Genomic DNA, 19,817 nt, shown 5'->3' with positions numbered 1-19,817 from the left:
ATATGAGAGGAGTCCTAACCCCCTACACTACTGTGCAATCCCATCGTTGATCAGATCATCGTCATTACCTGCTAAAACTACAAATACTCTGTCTGAGGGGAACATTGCTAATATCATGGTTAGGAAATAATCTTGCAGTAATTGAATAATCGATGCTTTGATGAGATAAGTCCATGGTCTAGACGGAGCATTAGAATCGCAGTGGTACTCCCAATGTGCCTATCAACGGAAGCCTGCTCTTGCAGTGAATTGGCCATGTCAGTGGAGCCTGCTATTCATAGAGCCGAAAAGAAACCTTGGAACCCCCAAGGGATGATTGTGATGTTGATTATTAGATTAAAGTTAGATTTTGAAAGACAGCATCAATTCTCAGAATGAACATATTAAAAAAGTCCTGACAGGCTTCTCATGCCCAGGCGTTTGTTCAGCATATCTGAAAATAAAGTCAAATGTTGGTTTGAAGAGAACCAATCAATGTGGCCCTGGAGAATGGAATTATATCATTTTATTCATGGTTCCAATAACAATGATTTTTTTCACATGGGCAACCTCATATGGAGACAAGAGTCTGTAAGAAGTAACCTGCTTGAATTGAGTAATTCAGGGTCCATTTCATCCTTATTCAAATTATATGATGTATGTCAATCAGGTAATCCACCAGTACTTCACCATGTGATTACTGGATTTAGACCAGGTCACGTGTTGCTTTCCTCAAACTAACGTTGACCTAATTGTGCCACTCTTAACCTTAATCTTGTTCTGAGGTAGATCAGGGATATTTCAAAGGGTGATTCAAACCATGAATTCTTAACTATAGAGGGTCTGTGCAGGAGTAAGTTAGAGCAAGCTGTGCTACATAATGATGCCAAGATGAACATGAATCCTTAGCAAATTCAAAGGATTCATATGTGTGTGTGTGTGTGTGTGAGAGAGAGAGAGAGAGAGAGAGAGAAAGAATGAGGGAGAAAGTGAAGAAAGACAGAGAGAGGAAGGATGGAGTAAAAAAGGAAAGAGGAGACAGGAAGAAACGGAGGAAGATAGAGTGAGTGCAACAGAGGAAAAATGGAAAGGAAGACAGACCAAGAGAGAGAAAGAAAGAAAAATGAAAAATGGAGAGCAAGACAGAGCAAGCGACAGGGAGAGAGAGAAGAGAAGAAAAATGGAGAGCAAGACAGAACAAGAGAGAGAGAAAAAGAGAAGTGAGATATGGAGAGCAAGACAAAGAGAAAGGGAGAGAGAGAAGAGATGAGAAATGTAGAGCAAGACAGATCAAGAGAAAGGGAAGAGAGAGAGACAGAAGGGAGTAGAAAGAAAGAGAAAGAAAAAAGGAGGGAGAGAGGAAGGAGAAATGGTCACTAGATGATCAAAGTAATTTTATAGTGTACAAATATTCATAAACTTGTGTTAAGATCAACATGATCCAGGTGTACTGATGTTGACTGGCTGCATTTCAATCAATGCAAACATAGTGCAACAACTCCTTAGCCTGTGTTACATTCGACTTTAAGTTAAAACCACTTCTTAGGACAGGCCATGGGGTGTTTTCTGTATATTAGGGAAAAGAATCATGTCATTTATCTCACAAGATGGATGACCTCTCAACACCATGTCCCTCTGCCTCTTCAACTGCCATAGAAAACAGAGGATACAAAATTAAACATGGCTGTTGATGCAATCATTCTTCTTAGATGCTACTCTATAATTGCCCAATTACAGCTCAAAATAGTAATCCTTAACAGATTTCCACTTATCAAAAGGTCACTGGAATATTGTGGGAGGACATCACAAGACATGGAATCAATGGACACAACTGTGAACTTGTCCTGGACGATCCAACCAGCAGATCCACTGAATCCCTCTGTATGAGACCAGGACAGACCTGTCATCTTTCATCCCTTGATGAATCAAGTTTATCGATGCCACAAAAGCTGCAACTCATTCGTGTTAAAGCTCCATGCACATTTGGACAATTTTAAAAAATCCTGTGTTCTGTGGATATCCCACAAAGAGAAGAGATCCCAAATAATCTTCTGCGTGGAGAAAGAGTTCGTGTATTTTTATATTCTTTGATGAATTACTCAGAAGAAGTCAGAGAAAGGAGCGAACAATGTCTATGACAGTTCATTCACTTGATGGATTTCTTCTGCTAAACTGGTTTCTAACCAGTGGGATATTACTGTTTTGAAGCAGGATTCTGTTCATAAAGCAAGCAGCTCACCCACTTTGTTGTATAATTATGTACTGGAAAAGGTTTTGGTAATTTTAGATCAGACCATCCACGCCTGTATTTATGGTGTTTGGAGAAACAGCATTACCTTATAACCAGGATTGTTGGTTAAATATCGATAAAATCATGTTTGACAATAAAATTACAGTTCTTCTTACTTGATTATATACTGCACCCAAGTACTATCCCACAACCCCTTTAAGGAGGTTCAATGTTTTGGAGAAAAAAGTATTTTGAGTATTATGCCCATGCATAACACTGTGTTTTGTCAGTTCAGCAAATTCAGACAATTTAAACAGTTGTCTGTTCACATAGTTGCCTCCCTTAGTAGTGCAAGATCTCAAAATCCACATTCACCTTCAGTCCATTTGTTTGTTGTCAGTGAAACTCTTCTGTGCTTGTAGTTTTGGCAAAAACGTTACTAAGACCTACTTCTACCCTATCAGTCACTGGATTGTCTGGTCCAGACTTGATTGACAGTCTGAAGCAATACAGCTGAAATATTGCTACATACAGATAAAACAACAAACAAAATTGTTAAGAGCCAAACATGGTTCTCCCTACTGCAGACAACAGGTCAGTGTTCTGTTGGATGAACAACGTAGACTCTTGGCAATTATTGAAAGTAATAGAAGTTATGACCTGATGAGAATGATAAAAAATGTCTCAAAAACCACATCAAATTGTAAATCACTGAACCTGATTATATTTTACTCGTCTTTGTCTTGTGGACCAGCATATTTGTCAAAACCCTTTATACTTTGTAGTAGTAGTTGTTGTGGCTGTAGATGTTGCAGACACGCTGCACATATCCTGACGACAGAGCGTAAAAATGCATAGCCTGAGGCAAAGGTCCTTTCACAGGACATGACATAACTTGTTTATATATTGACCACACAGTATTGTCATTCAGTTTGGCATATGTTATCACATCATATCACACACATCTTACACATGCTTCAGATAACAACCAGCTTCATACCCTGGGCTTGACAGTACAAAATTATATGTAAAATGCATAACATAAATTGTAAACTGTCATCCTCAAGGCACAAAGTTTTTCTTGAATATTATTTCACAAGAAAACACAAGATGTCTGGTTATGACATCTTAAATTGGCAGTTGTCAAGGTCACATATACGTCCAGCTACGTATAAAATGCCACAAGACACCATAAAATTTTTACGACAGTCATGTAATATATTTAAGAGTTTACAGAATCATCTTCATTATATGTAAATGAGAGAAATATATTTAACTGACAAAAGTATGGTTCATTTAAACCTTTTAAGTGAAAATGAATTCTGAATCTGTTTACACAAGTGCAGTCTTTTAACATTTATAATAAGTTCTCACATGTGTTCTTTTTTCCTTTCGTTTGCCAGATATTATTGAATGATTGGTTTGTAAAAAGAGCTTAATATATTTCGCTAGTTTAAATGGAATTTCAATAACTAAAAAACTAAATTTGTTCCAAATGAATAAATATAAAATGCACTACCTCCTATTTTACCAAAATCAATGTTAATCTAGCATGCTGGATATACAGACAAGATAAGCTGACAGAAAGCGAACAATGGCGATTAAACTACGCATCCTAAACCAATGACAAAATATTCCCATCCTACTCCTTACCTATACAATATATCATTAGCCCCAAATAGAGGGTTAGTAAACAGCAAAACAGATCACTTTCTTTTGCTAGTTTAGTTGGTATACAATGAAAAAAATTTGCAAAGAATATAACAATCCGGACCATCTAAAAATGACCACCACTGCAGTGTGTTTAGTGAAACCAAATCCACTGATGATTATCGGAGGACTTGTGATAAACGATTATTGGTTATAATCAAAATCTATACATTTTAAATGTAATAACCAATTTAGAAGGTTTTCCCATATTTTTTTCATAGTTAATGTTAATGTAATTATTCTGTTCATTTATACAACAAATATTTGTCTGTATATCTCATTATGTTCAAAACAGGTGTAAAATGTATTCCTAGGCAAGTACAGTAACATTTACCATAGATCGGGTGGTCAGGCTTGCTGATGCTATTTGTGTAGATTGATGTTCATGATGTTGATCACTGGATTGTCTGGACCAGACTAAATTATTTATAGACCACCACCACACACCTTGAATACTGCTGAGAGCATCATTAAACAACAAACAAAACATTGAAACACATGATCTGCATCAGTTCTCAATGTCGAGTCCAGGGAATGATCTTTGTGTACTAGCTGTACATTAACCTGGTTGTTTAATGCAGCACTTAGCTATATTCCAGGTATATGCTGAAAGTAAATAATCAAGACCAGACAATCCAGTGACCATGAGCTGAGATACAATGACTTGTGTCCATCAAGTGAGCAAGCCTGTACACCCAATCCCGTTACTTCCATCCTATGACAAACATGGATCAATGAAGACCTGTTCTCACCCTGATCTTTAAACCAGTTCCTTTAAAGTGATATATGAAATTGTCTAAGTCAATGCAGATTGCTAAACAAAGGTGCGTCTGTTAGGTGTGTTTGTTAGAGATTTATAATGGGTTTGAATCCAGGATCACCAGGATCATGTTTCAAAGTCTGTTAGCACCATACACTTGTGGGTTTCACTAAGCGATAAATATCTAATACTAGCATCTCACATCCAACCTGTAAAAGAACACAAATATTCTTCAAGGCTGTCATACCAATAGCCAGTTTTGCCTAACAGAGTTGTTTGTACAGGCCTAAAAATGACGTCCCATCACTTTTGTTGCATCAGAAGGAATAAAGAAGCTACTTATACCAGAATGTGTAAATAATGTCTTTATGTTGTTCCGAGATTACAAGCACATCCGGCCCCAGACCAACACAAAACATCCTGCTGCTGGTTAATGTCAGAGTTCCAGTATTTGCATATTCATAAAGCTGCTCGGCCTAATACATGAGAAACTGTGTTTGTCATTGTTGAATCTGCAGGATAGGAGGATAGTGTTTGTTCATGAGAACTGAGGCTGTTGAAGTTCATCATAAAGGTACTGACTATTTCTTAGAGTTCTAGATTGCAGAATGAGAAAATCCTGACTAACAGTTGAAATGGTTTACAGACTAATAACTTTCACTGAATTTGACACTTACAAAGGTAAAAAATCATTGGTCAGGTACAGATTCATAGCAAAGGGGATATATTGTCATCCTGGCTGACAAGGTTCATTATAGAGTAGTTAGGGAATGTGAAAATAAACATATAAAAAAAGTAATTACTCAAAATGATTTGTGTTAAAATTATTGACACACATAAGAAATAATGGTTTTTTTGTTTGTTTTACTTTTCAGAACTACTTCATAACAAACTCTTTCAGCCATTTGTAGGCAACATGACCCTTCTGCCATAAATCTGTATCTTACCATTGATCTCCGTCTTACGTTTATATCATGCTCTGCTTATCAGCTTCCAACTCAGTCTTCATTGACAAATGCTAATTTATTGTGTTGTATATGGGTCGGAGGACCATGTTCATCTATTGAACGGACAATCAATAACAACGCAAATCAATATCTGTGTACAGGTATATTCATCTTGAGTAATTATTTCCACATTCCTCAGAGGATAAATGCTCAATCTATTTTGCTTGACCTGTCATAATGAATGCAACATATTCATGTGAGCAATGTATGTTTGTTGACATTGGATTGATGTGGCTCTATTCCAGACAAGAGAGTGACAGTTATATCTAACAATAATGGGCCATAAGAATTAATTATTAGACTAGGATCTTGCTGTTTTTATGGCCTTAATAAAAATAATTATGGATTCTTACAAATGTTTGCACATCAGTTTTCAATTAATAACTCAATAAAATGAAGAAAATACATAGTCAGTTACAATCAAAACAAGGAAAATTCATTACTAGATTTGTTATCTTTTTATAGTCTTCATTACATTTTCAGTTGGTTTTCTGACTAAGAACAGGTGGAAATATAAAAGTGATCTAAAAAAATCGAATATGAAAAATAAGGGAAAAGTGGCAAATATTACACATTTTATGTTTCTTGTCCTACCGAGCATCACACAAACACTGTACACATAATACATGACATTTTATTATGAAGTCAGGGGAGTCTGCATTCGATTCCCCACATGTGCAGTGTGTAAAACCCATTTCTGTGGTATTTTTGGAATATTGCTAAAAGCAGGTTAATCCATACTCACTCACTCATACATAATGAAGAAAGCAACCTGACAGAGTGACCTTTTTAGACAACAGTTTGAAACCCACATCCCCATTTATAACAAATGTCTTTCATCATACTTTTCAACAAACTAATAAGTCAAAGAATTTCATCATATATAGCTGCAACGTTAAATAAACAAACATCCCAACTCGATAATGACATATATGTCTCAATAGAAGTAAACTTTATTCTAAAAATTAAAACAAATACCTTATCAACAACCTGACATGCAAAGAGAATGACTCTGGAAAACTTTAAATGACCATCCTTCACATAAAATATTCAGCTTCTTATTAGTTGACAATCATCAATAAAACTGAACAGTTGGTTTTACTGTAGTATTGCTGCTTCTCATATGGTCTGGCTGTTCCTCCCATGCTATGCTCTTATATCACCCCATCAGTCTTACTCAGTGATATGACCCACAAATGTCTAGGTTAGAATATTTGCCTTCAGCAACCCATGCAGAGCTAATGGGATTAGGTGTTCAGGGACCCATAGGTGGTTGTCACATGCAATTGCACAGATTGATGTTCATGTTGTTGATCACTGGATTGTCTGGTCCAGCCTCCATTATTTACAGACTTGCTGGAATATCGCTGAGTGTGGCACGAACTAAAATCTCACTCACTCACTACTCTGTAAACAGTTTTCAGTAACATTCCAACAATGTCACAGAAAGAGACACCAGCTGCATTTAACACTTAATACCCATGTGGAGAAAGGAATCTGGGCATGACCTGACAAGCATCTCTCTCCTCACCTTCAGTATATGTATGGTTTTAAACTATGGGGGGAATCAAAGAGGCACCTGCTCTGATAGGCAACACTTTAACCAGTAGGTTCCTAACATAGCAAAAGTATTGTTGGCCTTGACTTTGTTTTGAGTATTTAATTCTGAACTCCAGATTTTCTGTAAACAAGATTTATACTCAGCCCAAAGTTTGTCTCAAATCAAACAGGCCTGATCGTCCAAAAGATGTTCAATAACTCCTGCCCCTTGTAACTTGACCCATCCACCATTGACTACCTTGCTATGGTTCATACATATGAAGTAGTCTCACATTTGTCAAGTCAGAAAGTCAGGCCAATATTATTAAGAAAGGACTCAACAAGAAGGACTTGTTCTTTCAAACTGGTATCTCCTTTGGAAAGGAGCTTGATGTCATACATTTGTAAACTGCTGATATCTAGCTCAACCCTTGACTACTTGATGTCAATCTCAACAGCATGCCATGTTATCAATCTCAACTCTGTGGGAATCATACAACTCTTGCAACCAACAGTTAATGTCAAATCAGTACAAGGTACATATTCATAGCTAGGTGACATGGGACACATCATCAATGTGCTTTAAAGGTTTTACTGCATGTTCATGAAGCCACCATCTGGACATATACCTACGGATTCATAGGCTCTGTTACAAGGTATAGCTTTATCAAGGCAGGCAGTGTATAATGCAGTATTGTCCAAACAGACAAGTGTTTCACCGAACAGGCCATGATCACTGGCTACAATGTCACGCAATCAGACAATGTACCCATCCAATCATTATCTTATTAGGCCTCCCACAGCAATTATTGGAGCAGTGGTGGGGAGGCCTGGTCGCTAAAGCGTTTGCTGATCATGCCAAACACCCTGGTTTCATTCCCCACATGGATACAATGCTTGAAGCCCATTTCTGGTGATATTGTGATATTGTTGGAAAATTGCTAAAAGTGATGAAAAACAATATTCAGGTGAAGATTCCTCACAGACACACAACATGGAGATGAGCATAATGAAGACGCTGGGGACCAATTCTGATCAAGATAAAGCATAGTAAAAAGTCATCTGAATGTTTTCAATCCAAACGATGAGTTTGTAACTTGGCGGAGAAAAGGTTGCCACTGTCTCATCACCAGAGTACAATCTGCTGTGGCTGCTTCTCTGTTTGGCTTCCAATGTAAACAACAACTGCTATGATAATAGTACCAGCAGACGTGAAATGCAGACAATCAGACGAGCAAACAAATACAGTGTTGTTGTATAAGAATAATCCTATTCGATTCCATTTAGCAGAAACGGACACATCTAAATTTGTCCTCCTTTCTGCAAGCATGGTTGTTGAAAAAAGTAGCAAGACACTCTACGTGATGAGCCTGATTTACCACAATGCAATGCATGTATAATGGCAGTGTGTTATCAGCTATCCTCAAAGCCAGGATAGTAATGACACTAGAGTGAATTAGCTTTATGCTTAATTCACATTAGCCACCCTCAAGTGCTCATCTCATTCTAGCTTGATCCAAGAGTAGCCATGTGGCAATATACATATAACACCGTGAAATTGAAAATTTCCCTTGTTTTACAATGATAGATAAGATCAATCAACTTTTTCATTACAATTTGAAGAGTAGACTAACACTTAGTCTCTGAAATAAATGTATTTTATACAAAAATAAAGTTCATGAAAAATAATATGGCCAGACTAATTTGAGTTCTTGTTTTACACAATTTATATTCATATTTTGTTGAGAAAAATAAAAAATAAAAGTAAATTTTCTAAATTGTGTAATTGTCTTTAGGGACAGTGGTGTAGTCTGCATTTGGTAGTCACGCAGAAGACCAAGGTTCAATTCCCTACATGGGTACAATGTGTGAAGACTATTTCTGGCATTTCTATCTGTAATATTGCTGAAACAGTTTCAAACAGTGTAAAACCACATTTGCTCTAAATGCATAAAACAAATTCTTCTTTAGTCTATACACAATGTTCATGGGCTTTTTTTCATGCCCCTTCATCAGGTCAGCAAGTTGGGAAGCACAACTGCAGCACCATCTTCTGGTCTTCTTATCCTGAAATTCTACCTTGATTTTGCCTAATGTACAGCTCAGTGGTTCAACATTGTTTCAAAAGTTTAATTCAGATGTGATTTGCTGTAATATCTGGCACTGATTATCAAGGATGTTTATTTTTTAAACAATTATCCTCCCTGGATCTGTTAAACAAATATTTCCTTAGGTGGTGAGTGAGTGAGTGAGTGAATGAGTGAGTGAGTGAATGAGTTGGGTGGGTTGGTGGGTGAGCGAGCGAGTGAGTGAGTGAGTGAGTGAATGAGTGAGTGAGTGAATGAGTTGGGTGGGTTGGTGGGTGAGGGAGCGAGCGAGTGCACATGGAGCACATTGATTCATACATTGATTCTCAAATGTCCCTCGCTGAAGTAAACACCAATCCGCAGAACATTTACATCCATGACTTTTGAAAACACTCCGTTCAGTTGATCAGTCAGAGGTATCAAATCACTTAAGCTAGTCTCGACTGAAACATGATTTCATGAAACGTCACTGTGGCTGCTAATATTTACATAAAAGTACAGTTTCTTACATTTCAGTCATTATTAGCAGACACTCTCTAATGACAACGTACATGTTTTGGTTTCAGGGACAGCAGACACATTGAAATTCACTGTCTTTCTATGTCCTGCTCTCACATCAAACCTTTTTTTCAAACTGGTATTATTCTGGACTACAGACATGTACAAGTCTGTAAGCTAGTAATTGATAATTTAAATGGTAAGTTCTTGAAATTATAAACATCCCTATAACGAACTTATGTCCTCAGACCTAGAATGTACTGTCCGCTTATCTAGACTTGCCTCTTTATAGGAAATACATCCATGAGCCTAACATTCAGTACAGTCTTGAAGCAAGGCTAGTGGTCCACTTATTTAGAATTGCTTCTCCATGGACAGAATTACTATACATCCATGGGCTCCCCATTCAGTACAGCCTTGGAGCAAGGCTATCTTGACTAGTACAAGCACACACAGATGCACACATGCAACCAAACACATGTAAGTAGAACAACAGAGAATGACACTCCCAAAACTTTCAGCCAGACACAGGGCAAGTTGGATGTAAACCTTGTCAGCCCTGACCAAAACTTACCTGCCCCAAAAATATCTTCATATACATGTCTAAATTTTAACCCAAACATTGGAAAGGTGAATTTGAGAATCTGGCAGTCTGTGTGAAAATAGCCTGTCCCGTGTGGTTAGGCAGGCAGGTATTTCGAATACTGGCAACAATTCATATGTAAGATTAAATCACATTTCCACATATCTACAAATTACAAAGTTGAAGTATCTGGCAAATGCAAGCTACAAAATGATCAAGATCATACAGATCAAATTCAGATTTCACGAATGTTGATTCTTAAGAAGCACAAGCTCGACAATGAGGCACCGAGAAGCATCATATTTCTTCTGCATGTGATGGAATATAATCTCTGGAATCTGGTGTTTCCGTGGCAATGAGAAGCACTTAGACACAACTGCAGAAAAGCTTCAACAAGAATAATCATATTTCATATTGTAAGACTACTCTCTTCTGTATTTATCCCCAATAAATATTACAAGGCATATGTGGGCCTACTATAAAAGGTCTATACTCCCCTGGGGCCAGGCTGATGACTCTCTGTATATTTACACAGAGAGACTAGCTTATTGACCCTTCCTTCTACATTAGCTGAGTAAATGTCCCTGATGGCTGGAAGGAGCAGCAGGTCTGTCTGTCCACTACGTGCTCTGATGCCACAGTACAGTCAGGCATTTTATGAATGCTTCAAGGAAGAAGTAGTGGTAGCTGAGATGTTTTGTCTGCCTTTAATATATTCCTGCGGTGTGACCATGTGGGCACAGGAAATGTTTTTCACACATTTTAGCCATGAGGGTAATTATACGAATTACATTATGAGTGAGTGAGTGAGTGAGTGAGCACCACTTTTACAGTGGGCCCACTATAGACTTCACACACTGTATTAATGTGGAGAAGTGAACCCAGGCCTTCAGCATGATGGGCAACCACTTCAACCATTGCCGTATGCCACTAACCTCCTAACCCTTAATACATCATTATTCCAAACATCTGGTTCTATTATGTACATAGTTCAATATAGTTAAAAATAATGAAAATACATCTAATAAATTACTTGACAACCCTAACCTCTATCCTTTATCCTTGAATGCAAGTTCATTGATGAAATATTTAGTTAAGGATCAGTAAGTATTAAACAGTGCATGAAGACTGACAAGACACTATGGGTCAGGTCACTGATAGTCTTATGTTTTGTAAACCAATAGTATTTAAAAAAAAAATTGTAACCATGACACAATGGGTGGGTACATGTCTATATGTGACACTGAGAAAAGTATTGTAACATAACACCACCTTAAAGTTGTTAGGGAAAGGGCAATTTTATGGCCAGCAACATCAGGCTTATTGCATCAGTGACAATTCGATGTAGACTTCAGAATGTACATCGAAAGTGCAATAAAGTCGATGTTAAAGTTATTGTTCTTATTAACCTATAAATGTCTTGAATACCAATTAAATGTATTGTTTCCTTCACTATGATGAGCATTAAAAGTTTGAGGACCAGTGTTGTGCGGTAAAGTGCTTAAAAAATCCCACATCGATAAAATGTCCACTGCACACCAAGGTAGAGTTTCACTCCCTCTGTTAATAAAATGTGTGAAGTCAATCCTGGGTTGCCCAGCCTGTATATGTACATACATACCAGGCACACACAATCCCACAGGCCAGTTAATAATATCCAAGGATTGTCTAAAACACTTTTGAGCAGTTATAAAACAGGCGTTACACAAATCCATCCTATGTTATACATTAAGTGAAACAACAGGCATCTCAAACACATACTGATGACAGATAATGAGGAAAGGCTAGTTATGTGGACAAGTTACTGGAGACTGGCGTTCTCGATCAAGTTAGTGGAGACTGACGTTCTCCATCCATCTTCCCTAAAATATTGCTTTGTCAAGTCGGTCCAGTTTGTAAACTGGGTCAGTGTATAACACTGTCCGGCTTCGGGTCAACATTAGTACAGGCACTATGGAATCCACATGTAGATTTAGGACATATTGTAAAGGTAGGCATCACTGATTAACTTTTAAGATATTTAAATCATTCCTGTATCAAACTGCCTACTGTAAATGTGTATTTGTGTACAAAAATATACATAAGGAAAGTCTGGGGTTTAAACTACCCATAAGGATCCTATTCAGCCAAGGGCCATAACTCTGTCAAGTAATTTGTGGCACTTTGAAATTACCAGATGCGCTTTACTACAAAGAATTTGTTTCCTTCACTTTACCCAAAACAAAAGGTGTACTGGACTTCAAACTGCTACTAAATGGTGAACAAAAACATTTTTCCATTCAATAGTGGCAAGATTTTACAGTCATAACCAGTTCCATTTATTTGTAAATAAGATTCTCCTGCGTGTATCCCTAAGGTCACTCAATAGTATCTGATATGTTTGAGGTTGGGTCAGTTTCCACAGAACAACACTGCACTGTTTTATAACATATTCAGTTGGCGTCACCATGGCAACTACACTGTCTACTTTGTTGCAGAACATATTGAACTGATGTCACCATGACAACAAAATTGTCTACTTTTTGTTACAGAACTTCAACCAGTTGGTGTCACCATGACAACTACTTTGTATACTTTAGAGAACTTATTAAGCTGATGTCACCATGGCAACTACATTGTATGTTTTGTTACAAAAATTACTGATGTCATGTTTGCAGGGAAACTCTATCACATCATGTGCATTACAGAACATATCGAAATGTCACCATGACAAATACGCTGTGTTATTTCTATTACAGAACGAATTGAGTTGTTGCCAACAACAGGCCAGGACTCCATGGCTGCCAGTGTCAACGGGTCCCCCCAGTTTCCCCCCACCCAAATGAATGGCCAGGCCAATTACGTCACAGCAGAGGAAGGAAAAACCCAAGTGGCATACGCTGGGTAGGTCATTGGGTCACAAGTCATAGGTCATAAGGTCACTCAAGCCTGGCAGACAGTGAGTGAGTGAGTGAGAGTTCAATTTCACCCTGCATTTAGCAATATTCCAGAAATATTATGACAGGGACACCTGAGTTCTTCTTCACACTTTGTATCCATGTGAGGAATCAAACCTATGTTATCAGCATGATGAACTAACATGTACCAGGCTAATTCACTGCCCCTTGACAGACTTCTTGATTCTCTTTACCTTTTGACAAAATTTTGCTTTCTACAAAAGTTGCCAAAAGGACCCACAGTGTTGACATGTTCAGACTTCCTCTAATAAACTACATAATAAAATTCCATTGCACAAAAAACAAACAAAAAATATCAAATTGTCACTTAAACATGCATTGTCACCAGGGTGACATAATCCCCCACTGCAAATTATCAAATCAAACTTCATGCTTAAACCTTCAAAGTGTCGGTGTGACCTTGAAAATAATGTAAAGGTCACCAAAATCAACAGGACCCTATGCCATCCCTAGATAAAGCTTGGTGTCAAATATGAAAAAATCCAGCAAACTGGTTCTTGTGCTATCTCACTGACAAGGGCAAAACGTTAACGTCCCTTTGTGAACTTGAAATGAAGGTCAAGGTCACCAAACTTCACCAGCACCTTTCTCATACTGTGATGAACCTAGGTACCAAATATGAAAAGAATGCAGGCAACCGTTGTTTACTTATTCCATTTCGTACGGACAGACAGGCGGACCGACTGAGCTTAATACTATATCCCCCGCTTTGTACTAAACGCATGCTAGGGGATAAAAACATAGAACAGAGTGAATATGCAATGTACCCAATAAAACAAAGCTCCTGGCAATGATAAGGGAAGCAACTCTGTTTAGTACTTTTAACTGCTACATGACAACTGCTTGGCTTCCGATGCCTCATGAATGGCAACGGAGTCTGAATGTTTTAAAATCTGATGTGCTATGCAGTATGAAAGTGTAAATCATTTACATATTTTCAGGTTTTCACAGATGAATAATGAAAACAATGTATATAAAAATGTACATAATAAAAACATATTAGTGACTAACACTTTTACAGCACAGAATCTCTTGAGGATGGTTTCCTCAGTTTCTATATAAAAATACCAGCCTCTCTTTAATGAGAAACATTAGGCTAATCACAGTCTGGAATAAAGAACACCTCTGTCCAATCAATCTTCTGTTTCCTGACGTGGTGTGGTGATTATTCCTCAATGTCAGGTAATCAAATTGTAAGTATCTTCCAAATGTCAAGTAGGGGGATTGACACTATCAATATTGACCTCTCCATCTTGACCCTGGCTCCGGTCTCCCAATCACAGACAGCATTGTAACAGCGTGAGGTTCATCAGAGACCTGCAACTCTATATTCCAGATTGCCTCGTTGGTTTGTTTGGGAAAGAATGTTCTCCAGTTTTCTAAGTAAAGTTATTCTTTTAAAGGAGCCACAATACCTTTTTGTGCAACACGTTTAAGAACACTGAGTTTGTCCAGTGAACCTCTTTTTGCAAGTGATAATTTGGCCAAACCAAGTTTATTTCCTATTTTATGGATCCGTCTGCCATATTTTTTCAGGAATAAGAAAAGAAGCAATCAATTTTCCCTGCTCAATACATAAAATCCTTATGTTTGTAGTGGGAAAAATTTTAAACTCACAAGAAAAATATTTTTTAGATTGTTTTTCGCTCCATATATTCTTCATAAATTGCTAAAAGTCAAACACTTGAGAATGAATATCACTTGATTGGCGATTTTATGTATTTTTTTCCCCTCCAGCCTTTACGTTTTTAGGGGGCAAGAATCCATAAAACAAGAAATAAAACTGATCTGGCCTTAGGAAAAAATAATTTTCTTACAGAGAAGCCATAATCTTTAAATTTAGTCTCAGCTCTACCCCCACACTGTCAAATGAGAAAGATCCTTGCTTAAAATACATACCTTAACACGTTGTCTTATGAATAAGTAGTAAAAGGGAAAAAGAAAATATTTGAAACAAAAGCATGTAAATATTTCAACAATGTTCATGCAATATCACGGCTGGGGGATACCAGAAATGGGCTTTACACAGTGTACCCATGTGGGGAATCAAACCCAGGTATCTGGCACTTTAACCACTGGGCTTCCCCCACTGCCCCAATAAGTTGATGAGTACACAAAGGTGTTAGCAACTGTGAACCAGAGATAAACCATGATCTTAAGCTACTGGGACACCTAAGGGAGACAACTTTTAAATACAATTAAAGCCAAAATTGTGACTTTTTTAATAGGAAGATGCATCATTTAATAAATTATGGTAACTTTAACATCCTTTCTACCTGATCTGTGTCATCAATAAAGATGGGCCTCATGCAGTAAAGACCATCTGGTTGAAGTAGAAATGAAAGGTCATCTTGAATTGATGCTGAATTTGATACTAAGTTTGACCTTGACCTACAAATGGTCACTCAAATTAGGTTCAGTTGAAACTAATGAGTGCAGGGAAAATGTCATGTCATACTTTCATCTATCAGTCTCTCATGTCACATGTGTTGAAAGTCAAATGAAACTTTAGAAATATATTCTTTCTTTCTTCAGTTCATTAATTTTCATAAAAAAAACATTATTTCACATGAACTACAAAAACCTACTTCTGCTGCATGTGTCCACTTGTTGCAGCACCCCACAGATGTCTGGCAAGTGGAAGCCAACATGGCTAGGAGGATGGACTCGCCTGGAGGTTCTCTTCCTCATCCTAAGTCTCATCCTTGCCATCATCATCGTTGTCCTCATCATTGTCATTGTTGCTGCAAATGGTAAGTATTTTGCGCAACCTTGTGATGTTCCTCTGCTTACAAGGTGTACTGAAATATACTTCTCAAAGGAAGTCAACAGCCACTTTGTTGCCAGTGTTGCTTTTGTTCAAATGGAAAAGTCTGTACCATTCTTCCTTAACAAAAATAACAAGATACATTGGCTGTACTGACATGCTCCTTCTGATGTGTTGGAGACAAGGCAATTGCTGTCCTGAGGTTCAGGCATGGCCCAAGAACAGCAGCTGAGGAAATGATGTATAGTTCATAATTAAGTCAATATTGTACCGTTCAAGTTTTGCTTGTTTACACTTTTGTTGTTTAATGGCACAACCAGCGATAATCCAGCTACATGGTGGCAATTTGTAAACAATCCAGTCTGGGACAGAAAACCCAATGATCAACAGTATGAGCATCAAACTACACAATTGGGAATCAATGGTGTGTGTCAACCAAGTCAGCAAGCCTGACCACCCGATCCAGTCAGTCGCATAGGTTGCTGAAGACTGAAGAACTCTAACCCATATCTTCTGGCCTTCTGTGATGCTGTGGGGTAGGACTGGGAAATGTGGGTTAATGTCGCTTCTGGAAATTACAGACCGTGTTGATTATTGTACTGTGAGCTTTTGCAAGAGGGACTGCTAAATTCAAATATGAGAGTGGAATTCCCTATGCAATACAAAGAGTTAATGCCTGAGTACACACGTCTACCCACACCAAAGCTTAGCCTCGTCAAAACTGCATTCAGGTAGTGGATTTTCCAGTTGCTTCATCAGAATCTCTTCAAAAATGTCTTGCAAAACATCAAGGTCAATGTGGAGATTGAAAATGAATGATTCATAAAACATGGTACAAGCTATCTGAGGAAATGAAAGAAAAACTTGTGAATTTCATGTCTCTGCGGATTGAACAGTGTTTGGACTGAAATGGTGGACTGTCTGACTATTGCCTCCTGTCTATATGTGTAATTGCAGAGGTTTCATCAGGCCCACACTTCTCTCATCTTTTCACTTTCTCAACTTTCTCAATTCTCTGAAAGGTCCAGGGTATCTTGCAATACAAATATTGGCAGTTAACTCATTACACGATTCCATTGGCTACCAAATATATTTCTGTTGTATCTATGGGTGGGTAAGAAAGGATGGATGGCGGGATGGACAGATGGACAGACACAGACACATAGAGAAGTGTTGCATTTGGATTTTTTTTGCTCTGAGGCCAACAGAAGAGTAACAATTTGACTATGCAAGCCTGTTTATTATACACTCACAAGCAAAACAAAAGAAAAGTCCCTTTGTATATTATCGTCTCTAAAACAACAATGTATGACCAATACAATTAGGGTTTCATATCAATAAACAAACTGAATTTAACAATTTGGTATGTTACCATGTATATCAGGCTTCAGTTTGTTGGCTATGTTTACAAACAACCGGTGATGGTGCGGTTTTTGAGCACACACCAACAGACACATCACAACATAACAGGTTCCAAAAGGCAAGAAAGCCTGCTGAAAGTCTTTTGTTCCCAAAATCCCTTGTAACGTGGGTCACAACCTCGAGTGTTGCTACATACGAGGGGATGTCAATAAGTTTTAAGCCTTGAGCATTTTTCATACTCGAGTGTCACAGCCTATGGTACGACACTGAACCTTGGGGTGTAGCTGATGTGATATATAAGTTTTGGTATCCTACTCTCAGCAGTCATTGAACAGCTCACATTGACAGAAAGAGACCCCCCTCACGGCAGTGAAAATGAATAAAATTGAGTATAGAGCAGTAGTTAAGTTTTTAGTTCTTGAAGGAAACTCGGCGAAGAACATTGAAGAAAGGCTTTCAGCAGTTTATGGGAAGTCTTCCCCTTCATCTGCTACCATCAAACGATGGGTCAATGAATTTAAGCATGGCAGAGAGAGTCTTGAAGATGACTCCCCCACCGTCCAGGTCGCCCAACAACAAGCACTAGTCAGGAAAACATTGACAGAGTGCATAGACTTGTGCTGGAAAATCGTCGAATCACACTCCACGAGTTAGAGGAGACCACAGGCATTTCACACGGATCCATCGAGACAATTTTTCAGGAACATCTCATCATGTCTAAGGTGTGCGCAAGATGGGTGCCAAGAATGCTTACAGATGAAATGAAGCAAACAGGGGTCACCATAAGCAACTCCATGCTAACCAGATACAACAAGAATCCAGAAGATTTTCACTTTAGGCTAGCAACCTGTGATGAAACCTGGATCCACCACTATGATCCTGATAGCAAAGAAGAATCCATGGAATGGAAACATGTCACTTCTCCCAGGACCAAAAAGTTCAAAGCCTCCAGATCAGTGGAGAAGGTAATGGTGACAGTCTTCTGGGATAGCAAAGGCGTCATCCATATAGATTACTTACCAAAAGGAAGAACAATGAATGGGGAATATTACGCAAACTATGCGCTTGGTCCGATTCTCCTTGATCTGACTGTCCTGCTTGTCTTCAACATGTGACCAATCTTTCAACTGTTCGTTTTGCGCAGTCTATGATTCTTGCAACATGAGCGTGCATGGCTCTTTGCTCTGATGTTAATTGAGGAATGTTTTGTTTGTCATATGGGTGTAAACGATGACAGAGAACAGTTGAGCTTGTGTTCCATATACATATTGCATACTTTTCTGCATGATCTGGAAGTTTTGTCATGTTCTCAAAGTCATTTTCACCACTTAAGACAAGCAGTACATGCTTTTCCTTGACATAAAATGTTCATGTGTGTTTGGGAGAAGTACTCACAACCATTTTTCCCATATATGGCTACTAAGACAATTTCTGTTGCACATGAGTGTATGCTTTTATGTGCACTTACGTATATTGTTTAGAATTACTTACCAAATGTGCAGTACTGTACACTTCGAGGCAAATGGACCTTTTGATGCTGTTTTTTTTTAACATAGTTATGAAATTGTGTTTGTATTTTGGGTTTTAAAAAGTTGTACAATTTCGATAGCAACACTTAAACCTGTTCTGATGCCTGGCCTAGAATGCATCATGAAATATCATGTCCACCTTAGAAATAATAAAATATCTAATCAGAAAACACAATACAAAGACTTTTGGCTAAAAATTACCTAGTGCAGCAAAGCATCATACCTGATTAATCAAAATTACACTTTATTGTTTTCATGAACTCATCCTCTTTTATCACATTCTCCATCCTGTAACCTTCCAACCTACAAAGAATGTTTCCAGCACTGTAACATAAGTATCAGTGTTCCTCTGATCTGATCAAAAACATGTCTGTATTAACATGAAAACAGAATGCCATACAAAAATTGCTGGGTAATTCTTTGACCTTTCAGCCTTTGGTGTGGCTTTCAGGTCCATTTGATGTTCATTAGTAATCAATGTTCTTGGGGGTTTTAGCATATCATCTTGGTTATTTATGCTGCTAAAGGTTATTCACAGACATTTCTTCTATATTTCATTGTTCATATCAGTGCTCAGGAGAAGGGCACTTTTGTTTACTTTTGATTCATAGGAATTGGTAACAAATGTCAGATTTGAAAATTTTATGACAATGAAAGAGCTTGAAATTTGGTTTATAAATCTTATATACCATAAAAGTGTGGTATGAATATCCATAATCACAGAGAAGAATTCCCTTTTGTCAATGCCACTTTCTCCCATTGTCTGTATCTATTTTTGTTTTATCTGAAGAAACACCTGAGACCATGTG

General features: G+C 37.9%; 1 protein-coding gene across 4 annotated transcripts in view; it reads left to right on the top strand.

The window, feature by feature from the left end:
* LOC137268378 (neprilysin-1-like) overlaps window positions 1-19,817 on the top strand; it is a 131,848-nt gene that overhangs the window by 81,639 nt on the left and 30,392 nt on the right. For 3 of the 4 annotated variants that reach the window (XM_067802942.1, XM_067802941.1, XM_067802939.1), the window contains exons 2-3: window positions 13,132-13,276; window positions 15,967-16,103. In XM_067802942.1, the coding sequence (XP_067659043.1) occupies window positions 13,170-13,276; window positions 15,967-16,103 (244 nt within the window). In that variant the 5' untranslated portion in view covers window positions 13,132-13,169. Of the gene's footprint in view, window positions 1-5,180; window positions 5,254-13,131; window positions 13,277-15,966; window positions 16,104-19,817 lie in introns of those variants that run through there. The other variant, XM_067802940.1, reaches the window with a different exon arrangement.

This window comes from Haliotis asinina, chromosome 16, assembly GCF_037392515.1.
Source record: "Haliotis asinina isolate JCU_RB_2024 chromosome 16, JCU_Hal_asi_v2, whole genome shotgun sequence".
In the NCBI taxonomy this organism is placed as follows: domain Eukaryota; kingdom Metazoa; phylum Mollusca; class Gastropoda; order Lepetellida; family Haliotidae; genus Haliotis; species Haliotis asinina.
This window is presented reverse-complemented; position numbering and strand designations above follow the sequence as displayed.